This window comes from Girardinichthys multiradiatus, chromosome 23 (genome assembly GCF_021462225.1).
Source record: "Girardinichthys multiradiatus isolate DD_20200921_A chromosome 23, DD_fGirMul_XY1, whole genome shotgun sequence".
Lineage (NCBI taxonomy): Eukaryota > Metazoa > Chordata > Actinopteri > Cyprinodontiformes > Goodeidae > Girardinichthys > Girardinichthys multiradiatus.
In genome coordinates, this window is record NC_061815.1 from 40,502,602 (window position 1) to 40,513,285 (window position 10,684).

A 10,684-nucleotide genomic window follows, 5' to 3' on the forward strand; every position below is an offset into this window, starting at 1 on the left:
CATTTTTGTCGTCCTCCTTGGGAACACGCTTTCATAACCAGTAAACAATGACACATTTGTTAATTAGTGACCTGTTCCAGACTACAGATTGTGGCACCTGAACTGAATGTGAAAAACCTGTCCTGTGAATGTGTGTGACTCAGAGTGAAACTACTCACTGCATCAACAGCACGAAGTTTTACAACAGAGAGGTGTGGCTAAATACTAACACGAGCTTCCTTCTGTTCCTCTTAATGAATTTCAATTGTGTGTGTGAATGTCTGTCTAACCTTGTGTGGATCAATCCCTGACAGAACACCATTGTGTGAACATTTTACCTGATTCACACAAAGAACAATGGGTTATATGGGTTCATGGTTAGATTTAGGACTAAGATATGAATTGTCTTTAGGGTTAGGTATGTACTGGAAAGGGTGATTTAAGATCAGGGTCAGGCTATAACAATGAATGGAGGTCAATAAATGTCCCTGTAAGGATAGGAAGACACTACATGTGTGTGTTTGTTACATGATGAGGTCCATTTTGTGAAAATAAACTACATTGTGAGGACCCGCTGGTCCCCATGGGGGAAAACGTGTTGGGTTAGGCTTAAGACGAAGTTGTGAATTAGGTTTAGGTTAGGTATGTGCTAGTAGTAGTTAGGGTCAGGGTTGGGACATACAACTGAATGAAAAATTAATGTAAGTCAATGAAAACTCCCCATAAGGATGGAAAAACCCAAGCTGTGTGAGAGTTTTTTCTGGAATTAATACACTTATTTCAGGATCATTTTAGGGAAACTGCTGTTTAATAAGAGACATATTTTTTTTCAGTATAACTTTTTTTATACTTTTATTCAATAGAGAACTCAAATTAAATTGTAATACAGATTGCCCCATTTACTGATTCCCTCAAATAAAACTGTATCGCCAAGTGGCTTCAGAAGTGACCTAATTAGTGAAGGGTCCACCTGCATGTAATGTAATCTCACTATATTTACAGCTGTTACGTGAAGGCCTCAGAGGTAGGTCATCATAAAGACATAGGGATAAGGAGGACAGGTTGAAGATAGGGTTGTGGAGGATTTTGAAGCAGAAGCTGTTTCTAAAACAATCTCCCCAGCCTTCATATCATCTTACAAAGCTCTGTTCAGCCCATCCAAAGTCGAAGCACTATGGCATATGCAGACCTACCGAGACATCGCTGTCCACCTAAATTCATTGATGATTGACAATGTTTCACCCATTGTTGAGAAAAAGCCATAAGAAGTCCTCTTTGCAGTACAGCTAACACGTGACAGTTATGTGGAAATCATCTTCATTCTGAAAAGTTGCTCTGGTTGGATAAGCCCAATTGTTTGTTTTGTTTTTTGGGGCCAATTCGCAAAACCGGTTAAGTGGCACAAAATCCTATCCCCACTGCGAAACACTGCGGTGGCAGCATCATGCTGTTGGGATGTTTTTCTTAAGTAGGAACATGGAAGCTGGTCAGCGTGGACAGAAGGAGCTAAATAGAAGGCAATCCTGGAGCAAAACCTAAAACACATCAACAACTGTAAACGTAGCCAAGTGACAGTTCTTAGGAAGACTTTAGAGAAGCTCCCCATCCGGTCTGATCACACTTGAGCTATTTTGCAGAGTACAACAGGTAAAGCTAGTTTACACATGTCCCAAAACAGTTCCAGCGCAAAGTGGTTATTAAATGAAATTTATGAAATGTTCACTCTGGTGTATGAATTCAAATACATTTCAAATGTTTCAGGTGTTTGTTTGGAAAAAAAAAATATTCTTTTCCTTCCATTTTACAGTCCAAATCATTTCAGTTATTGCAAATTTGAAAGTCGCATTCAGATTTATTTTAGTTTCATTACAATTACAGGCCAGATAGAAATTACATAGACTGCTTACTTGTAGAGCTTTTCTAGTCATAAGAATGTAGCGTCTTGCCCAAAAATGTTCCACTGACATGTTTTCAGTTGATGTACTTTACTTAAAATGTCGTATACTCATCCGTAACACGCCGATGTTATTTGTTCTGGTATATTCTGCAAAAAGTACAATTGATAGGATAGTATCAAAAAAGACAACATGAGCCTTGTACTGTCTGTTAGTGGATAACTGGAGCTATGATGTGTAAAGCTTGTTCCAGACGGCAGCAGGAGTCTCTAAAGCAGAGTTCGGTTCTGTTCAGTACTATAACATAAGGCTGACCAGTCGCCACAAGTTCATGGACCCTGGTTCTACACCTGGGCAGCCTTGTTAAGCCCGTCCCACAACAGAATATAACAGTGCTGTCCTCAGTACAATAGTCTTGCAATGTTTTACGTGTGGCTCTAATTCAACCCAGACTAATTAAAGTAACTGATTCACCTGTGATCAAGGGAAACACCTCTTAATGAGCCGTTAATCTTAATCAGGGAAACATGCAGAAAGAACACATTTCAATGTAAAAGTCATTGCAAACTGACCTGCCTTGATGTAACTTAGAGAAAAGGGACATTTCTATCACTGATGTCAGCCTACTGCCTCGTTAAGGAAACTAATATTTGACTATGTCAAAAAGTGACCTATTGAGTGAAATAGCTTACTTGATAAGAGTTATCAGTAAGCTTTAATCAAAGGCTAATAAAACACTACATAACATGTTCTTTATTTAAATAAGAACAGTCCCAGGCTGCATGGCTCTTTTACAGCTGAAAAGTGAGACAAATGTTTTTAACCTTATATGTCTGGCTAAGGTATTTTTCTTAGATATCTGACTCCTTATCTTCATTTAAACAAACAGGCCACCCTGGGCTGCAGTCAAATTTAGCCTCTGGCTGCCTTTAGGAAATCCGGACTTCTGCTCTTTGCTCCATAGTCACTGATTATCTGCAGAATCCCTGTTCAGCAAGAGCAGTCACTCACGAGTTACAGAATGTACCCGTTGACCCAAAATCACAGCATTTAGACCATGATTCATATAAAACAGATACAGCCTGAAGGTTAATGAGGTTTTCCTCAAATGTTTGGAAAATCAAGGGTTCTTATGTGTCATGTACCAATGTGCATAAAAAATTTCACCATTCCAGATCACGTAATTCAAGTGTTCTGATCATTTCCTCGACCGTGTGTGTATAAAGTCCAGCAGCTATTCATTCGGACTGCTTCTACAAACATCTGTGAAAGAATGGGTCGCTCTCAGGAGCTTTGTGAATTCAAGCATGGGACCGTGACAGGATGTCACCTGGGCAATAAATCTGACAGCACGACAATTATTCATGAACGCCACATATCTGACCTTTATAGAGAAGGAAGCTATTAGATGTTCTGTTTGCAGTTTGGGGATACAGCAAACATGAAAGAAATCGCTCTGGTCGGATGAGATAAATTGAACTTTTTGCCTGCATGCTACACCACATCCCCATGATGAAACATGGTGGTGGAATCATGTTGGGGAGATGTTTTTATTTACCAGGGAAAGGGAAGCTGATCGAGCTAAATAATTCTGGAAAGAAAACCTCATATAGCAGGGTGTCTAACTCTGTTCTGCAACATTTAGATGTATCCCTGGTGCAACATACCTGTATCTGAAACAAATAGGAAAATTGTCTCCTCAGCATATAGTCAGCTTCTCCAGAGTCCCTCTAATGACCTAAATATTTGATTCAGGTGTTCTGAAGCAGAAACCTGTAAAGGTTGCAGAACACCAGGCCTCGGGGACTGGAGTTTGACATCGGTGTGATCTAACAGGACAACTCGTAAACAGCCAGAGCAAAAGTGGTTTAGATTGGTAATCAGAAACAGAATGACAGATTGACTGCTTTATTTACAATTCTAGTCCAATGTACCCTATAGGAATGGGATTTTACGAGGACATTAAATATGAGCCAAAAAACTAAAAGAATTAACCAACCAAATGAGTCTGTGAACATAATGTTCAATTATGGTAACATTTGAACAAGATTAACTATTTACATTTTTTATTTTGATTAAAAGGCTTATTCAGTCAGCTGTTATTCTCATTTGTCATGTGCAGTGTCCAGCAGGGAACAGTAGGTTGATTCATGAATGTTTCATAAAACCTGTGTTTAAAAAAGTTAGTTTGTTGGAGAAATGAAGTTGCTAAGCTTCTTGTCCCCGAGGCAGTTTTTGCCTAAGTGGAAACGACCCATACTGGGGGATTGCTGGGGAACAGGTTTACATGCCACACTGTTGGAATGGATGTAAGAAATCTATGAGTTTTACATAGTTGCATAATATACATAAATCTCATCGCAATCAATGTGTGCAATATTGCAATCACAATGGACTGCTTGGATGCAATATTTGGTAGAGTACCATATTTCAGGTGTCATGCATTGACACTCTGCATACTGGTAATGTTCTTGACCATTTGGACAGACTTTAACTGTCCTCATTGATAACACCCGATGTATGTTTTTAGCCGATGGGATACCGAAGCTCACAGTGTGTGGTGAAGACATTGTGTAATGGTAAATAAAGAAAAGTGTCAGACATATGTAGGTTAATTGTGATCAATATAGATGTGGCAGTTATCAGCAAACAGTTTTCAATTGCTAATTTTCCTGAAATGGTGCAGTTCTGCTATTTAAATGTTATGTCTTAATTATGAACCCTTTTTTATGTTTTGTTTCTTTTAAACACAGGCGACAACCATATGACTTCATGAAAGAAAAAATGAAGATGCTTGATCATATTCATAATCCATTAACCTAGTGTGCAACCTGGAGCTTTGGGCCTTCCACTAACGCTCTTAGTAACTTTAGCTCAAAATGAACCAACTAATGTTTTTAAATACAGGTATAAAAACAGGATGACACTCAAAATACCAGTAATACCTTTTTAGATCTTTTATTTTTGTCATTAGTTTGGAAACTATGTGCTCATTTTCCACAAATATCAACATCCAATGGAAGAAAATGTATCCATCCCCTTTTTGCAAAAGTTATGTTTTTCTTTATTTTGAAACCTAAAAATTTAAATAAATTCTGGTTTTTAAAAAATGACAAATTTCCTATTGTAAATATTAAAAATCAGAAGATCATGGAACATTTGTGGCTCTAAAGTTTTATTTAGCTGGACTGAGGGCGAGAACGTCTCTGAATTGTAAAGGTTGCAGACCCCTATTATCCTTGTGTTTAATAACCGTTGATTCTGCTGATTTTCTGCAGTTCTATTTGATTAATAAAAATACTTGTACTTCTAACTACAGAAAAGAGTAGTTATAACCCAACAAATTTATCTGAGTAATTAAATTAACATCCCTACCAACTAACTTAAAATGTGTTTGAATTGATTTAAGTAACTGGTTAGTGTTCAGTACAATTCTACTTAAAATATCCATCTAAATATATGCAATTAAAATGTAGTGGTTATTTCTAACAGTTTGTTTTATCAGTGTACTTAATGTTGTGTTGGCTGCATCACCCCTGAGCAATCCTCCCACGCCCACTCTCTTAATCCTCCCACAATCTCGCCACACTCAAGTCTATCCGTCTTCTCTAAGCTTCTTAATGTCTTCTAGTATTAGTTTCGACCTGGGGAAAATGTGTTTTATTGTTTAAATTGTAGCGCATATCAACACTTGTGTTTTGAACTTCTGGTCCCGTCATGTGGGCGGGACCTGCCTTTTTTTCGCCACGTTACGCACACCTGGATTCCGGAAGCGCTCTCACGTCAGTGGGAGAAACTGTCATTGTTCAGAGGAATGGTTCTGGAATTAATACAGGAATCCTGCCCGACCCGATCGGTGATCGCCGCGTATATATGCATCTGAGCAGAGACAGGCAGCCGCAGAAGAGTCCTTAAGTTGTGGTGCGAGGATCCCCCAAACACCTGCTGGAAAAAAGTGAACTGATTTTTATTTTATTTTTGCTTAAAACTAGACTACCATGTCAGGACGTCCGAGTATTTTACCCACCGAGGATGCCTTTGAGGACTTCAAGAAGCAATGTTTGGCCACCGAGAACTGGCTGAACAAATATGACAATAATGGGATGCAAGTGTGGATCGAAGTGCCTGAAAATAGGGGGAACAGCTCACCTAAAGTGCACAAAATCAAGGTAAGTTAACATGAAATGTTATTGTCTAGTGATAAATTCTCGTATTTTTCCGCCAGACTGATGGTGTCAGAAAGGTTTCTCAAAGTAAGGGCAGAGACCCCAATGTGGGTCACAAATCAACAAACGGAGTCTTGAGATCCTCTTTAGAACTTAAATCACTAAAATGGGTTGCACTACATGATACTAATATACTTTTCAGGAAATTGGACATTACTGTCTTAAACTTTCCTGTAACATACCAGGAACCTTCATGGAATCTATACAGAACTTTTATAGAGCTTACCCAGGACTTTTACTGAATTCACACTGAACCCTTGTAGAACTTACCAAGAGCTTTTACAGAAGGTACACATAATTTAACTTTCATAGAACTTACCATTAACTTCTCTAAATTTGGAGCTAACCTACCTGGAACTTTCACATGACCTAAATGTACATTTCATGTAACCTTCGCAAAACATTCATAAAGCTCACCTGGAGTTTTTATGTTACTTATCAGATCATTTGTTTAGCATCCCAAGTAACAGGCAAGTTCAAGGATAGCTACAGGTAGTTTACATAAAAAGGTACAGGTATGTTCCAATGATTGTCCCATAAAAACTATAGTCCTGTAGCAGGCAAGTTCAGGAAAATAACTGGCAAATTAAGAGAAACCTGTAGGTTGTTTACATGAAAGGCACAGGTAAGTTCCTACAACAGATCCAAGTAAAGAACGGGGTAGTTCCTTGGAAGTTTCAGGAAAGTACATGATAAGCTCCAAAGAGTAACCTCTATAGTTCCAGGAAAGTACAAGCTGTAATATGTAGTTTTTGCCATAAATTATAATAAAACAGCCACATTTGTTGGCATAAATGTTAAGGAGGATAATAAAAATAAAAAAAAACTAATTGTACTGGCTTATTAGTAATGTTTATATACTCATCCACTAGGTCTGCTCCACTGTTGCTTTGTGAGTTAGAAGTTTGGGAACCAGTGTTATTGCATTGGTTTAATAACACTTTGTTCATGTTTCAGTGTAAAATGACCATCAAAGATGTGTCGGCTGCCACCATGTACGACGTTATTCATGACGGTCAGTACCGTAAGAATTGGGATCCCAACATGCTGGAGAGTTTTGACATTGCCCGGCTCTCTGACAATGCTGATGTGGGCTACTACTCTTGTGAGTACTCAGCTTAAACTTTTCCACTCCAGTTTTAGTTGTTTCTGTATTTTCTTATTTAAACCTCATCTCTAACATCCTATGTGGGACATATTCACTGCTTTTAATCCTTCCACAAACCTGTTGCTTCTGTTTACACTTTCCCATGAGGACTGAGTGGCGTCTTGTTACACTAGAGTATTTATTGTCACAACACAAGGACCTGTTGCTGTGAGAATGATAGACTGATGGAAAATATTATGTTTTTACTTTCCATCTGCAGGGCTTTGTCCAAAGCCAATAAAGAACAGAGATGTAGTGACTCTGCGTTCATGGCGGGTGATGGATGATGAGTACATAATTATCAATTTCTCCGTCAAACACCCGGTACGTCTTCTCCTCCTCTTAGCATTTATAACAACCTTTGACATGTTTTCTTACACCAATATCTTAATTGTTAACTTAAACTATTTAACTATCTTTTCTCACTATTAATGCAACTTTTTGTGGCTCACTTGCAGAAACACCCACCTCAAGGCCATCTTGTGAGAGCAGTGTCCCTCCTGACGGGTTATTTCATTAAACCCACAGGACCGAACAGCTGTACTTTCATTTATCTTTCACAAGCTGACCCGAAAGGTAAGAAAATACATAAACAGATCCTGAAGAACCCTGCCTAACATTTCTTCTGGGATATTTGTAACCCAAGCATGTTTTTTGTTTAGGTTCTCTCCCAAAATGGGTGGTAAACAAAGCATCCCAAGTGCTCGCTCCTCGGGTAAGTTCTGCCACAAACTCAGCCACCTTAAACAGTAGAGCAAGAGCTGACTAGTTTACCCCAGCACGCAAAATGTGAATTAGCATTTCTATAGATGTGGGTGTGTGTCTGTGCAGAGAACACAAAACGTGCACGTGAAGAGGGTGTGTTTGGGTTCCTTAAGTTTTAATTGACAATGGTAGCCATAGACACAACCTAAGGGCCGTGTCCAGGTAAAACTTGCTGAGGAAGAAGAATCTCAGCTCAAGGTGTTGCAGAACCAGTTTCTCAGGTTTCATCAATTGAAACTATTTAGAGCAACTACAGGTTTTTGCAGCTTCTTATGCCCTGTAGCAAAACAGATACGGAGAGCCTGAACTTGGACCCCAATAGCAGGAAATGCAGGGGGGGTAGACTGCATGCTTTCAATGGGAGTCAGTAAAAACTCGGCACAGATTGGCACAATAAAAATATAAAATCAGCAAACAAATGGATGTCGTGGCCGGCGTGAAAAACACTGAAGTAACCGAACAAAACGTCTGGCACTTCAGCCTGCCTGCTGTTGTGGTCCCTGTACTTTAAAGTTTTTCTGTACAACGTTTGCAAATCATTGACTAGCAATCATGCCTTATAATTTTTCACCTTGTCTGGCATGATATCCAAGCATCTAAAACATAAAAAAACACATTTGTTTGACCTTTTATTGCACCAAACAGTTCAGAAGTTCACAACCACTCAAACCGTAGCATCTACTTACCCCCCAACGGAGGCTCAGTCGTTTTGTTAGGAGAAAGTAATGTGACGTTGAATCCATCCAGCTAACCTGGTCTGCCCCAGACATTTATCTTGAAATATTCTACTGATGTAATTGTTTTGTCTTTTTAGCTAAGAAAACTATTGTATTTATTTTTCAGATGCTGAAAATGTGACAGATTGTGTTAAAACCGCTAAAAACAGCAAAAACAGAACAAAGAAAATTAATAGTAGAAAACTGACATAAACCAAAAATATTTTAATTAATCCACTACCAATTGTGGTTTGATCAGGGGTCATTAATATTGTATATTTTATAAGGGTTGACAAGAGCAAATAGGGATCAGAACTACAAGCAATGGAAATAGGTTATAAAATAAAATTATATACAATATGTACGATATGCAAGAGTTTCTAGGATTGTTTGTCTCTCTTAACTAGCTAGAGAAATAAGTGGTCAAGTATATGAGAGGTAGCTTATGAGGTTGCTGACTAGGAGGAGAGAAGGGCGAACTGAGGAGGCTTTGTGCAATCCAGTCAAAAAGGGACAATAAAGCAGGCAAATGCAACATATTTGGTTGCTTTACAATTTTTTTCTGACCATTTGCGCTGTATTCTAAAACCAGTCAGACAAAATGTATTTATTTTTTGTCCTTCCGTTTCCACATGGGGAAAGAGTTTGAGTTTCTCACAATCAGTGCAACTCTTGACTAATCTACCTTCAATGTAATCTGTCAGTGATTTATGGCCACCTTTTCACTTTGAGCTTAGCCGAGAGTGTGGGTGTGGTAAAAATCGTTGGCGTCATGGCGCAGCCCTCTAATTGTCATCTCTAATCTTTCCAGGTGATGAAGTGTGTACACAAGGCGGGACAGAACTACTCAGCGTGGAAACAGCAGAACTCTCCTGACCTGAAGCCCTGGCTCTACCCAGAGCAGAGCAACCTCCCCATGATGGACCCTGCCGACCTGTCCATACAGAGAGCGGACTCGCTGCAAAATGTGGACGAAAGCTCCAAAAAGGATGCTCTGGAAAGTGAGGACAGCAGCTAAAATTTGCGCTGGAGGAGGAAAGGTGGCCAGAGAGGGACGGATCGGGGGATGAACTGTATATATTTTTTTAAAAATAGACGTTAAGGCCCCCAACTCTCTTTGATATAACCCAAATCCTTCACTTTTTAATAGCATCAAATGTTTACAACTGTGTTCATGCACTAAAGAGCAAAGATCTAGGTGCCATTCACTTCATTGAATCTACGCTTGTGTACAGGAACAAAGGTGGGGGATATTTGTAAAACAGTACAACAGGTCCTCTGCCAGGGTATTTGTTTTCTACCTATGTGAAACACGCAAAGCTTAATGTGAAAGGAAATGGAGCAAAGCTGTTAAATATTAACTTATTTTTGGTGTCTGTAAACTAAAAATAAAACCATGCTCCATCCTAATTCCTAAAACACAACTTTCGGTTAAAACATCAGACAGACACTTAAAATAGTCCCTTTATTCTGTAAACGCCCAAGTATGGCCAGTTAAAATGATAAAACACAGGTTTAATGCTAGTATTTTGGAAAAAAATGCTGCAGCTTGAGTATTTATTCATTTTTTGCATTTTTTTTCTTTAACCAGAAGTTAATTTTTGATTTTGTCCCTTCGGTGTGTAATGAAGACGTTGTGCAATCAAATGAAGTGCAATGGAGTTAAAAAGGAACATTTTAAGTCAATAGCAATGTTGGTTTAGCATTCGAGTATGGTTATAACCTTGATTGGTATTTTATTGTATTTATTTATTACACTAAACTGGTGAAGCCATGATTGTAATGATGCCTTTTTGGCTGAAGTGAGTTTTGTTTCTTCTTCTGATGTTGGAATTTTTAAAATAAACCTAACAAACGTTAGCATACCAGAGTAATCTGAGCTATTGACTGAATTCCTCTCATGAGGTCAGTTTCTCTAGAGACCAAGTGAAACGGGTTTGGCTACTCATTCTGGAA

General features: G+C 38.7%; 1 protein-coding gene across 1 annotated transcript; it reads left to right on the forward strand.

Annotated features, from left to right (window-relative positions):
- The first annotated feature begins 5,499 nt into the window (after positions 1 to 5,499).
- Positions 5,500 to 10,602, forward strand: stard14 (START domain containing 14). The gene is made up of 6 exons (XM_047354055.1): positions 5,500 to 6,043; positions 7,058 to 7,205; positions 7,468 to 7,571; positions 7,706 to 7,823; positions 7,910 to 7,962; positions 9,540 to 10,602. Exons 1-6 carry the CDS (start codon positions 5,873 to 5,875, stop codon positions 9,744 to 9,746), a joined length of 801 nt encoding a protein of 266 aa, XP_047210011.1. The 5' UTR covers positions 5,500 to 5,872; the 3' UTR covers positions 9,747 to 10,602.
- The last annotated feature ends 82 nt before the right edge of the window (positions 10,603 to 10,684 follow it).

Excerpts from the sequence above, each read along its gene's own strand:
- stard14 (XM_047354055.1), top strand. The coding sequence starts at position 5,873 with ATGTCAGGACGTCCGAGTATTTTACCCACCGAGGATGCCTTTGAGGAC. Across the intron at positions 7,572-7,705 it reads ATTTCTCCGTCAAACACCCG|AAACACCCACCTCAAGGCCA; the intron begins GTACGTCTTCTC and ends GCTCACTTGCAG. Across the intron at positions 7,824-7,909 it reads TTCACAAGCTGACCCGAAAG|GTTCTCTCCCAAAATGGGTG; the intron begins GTAAGAAAATAC and ends TTTTTTGTTTAG.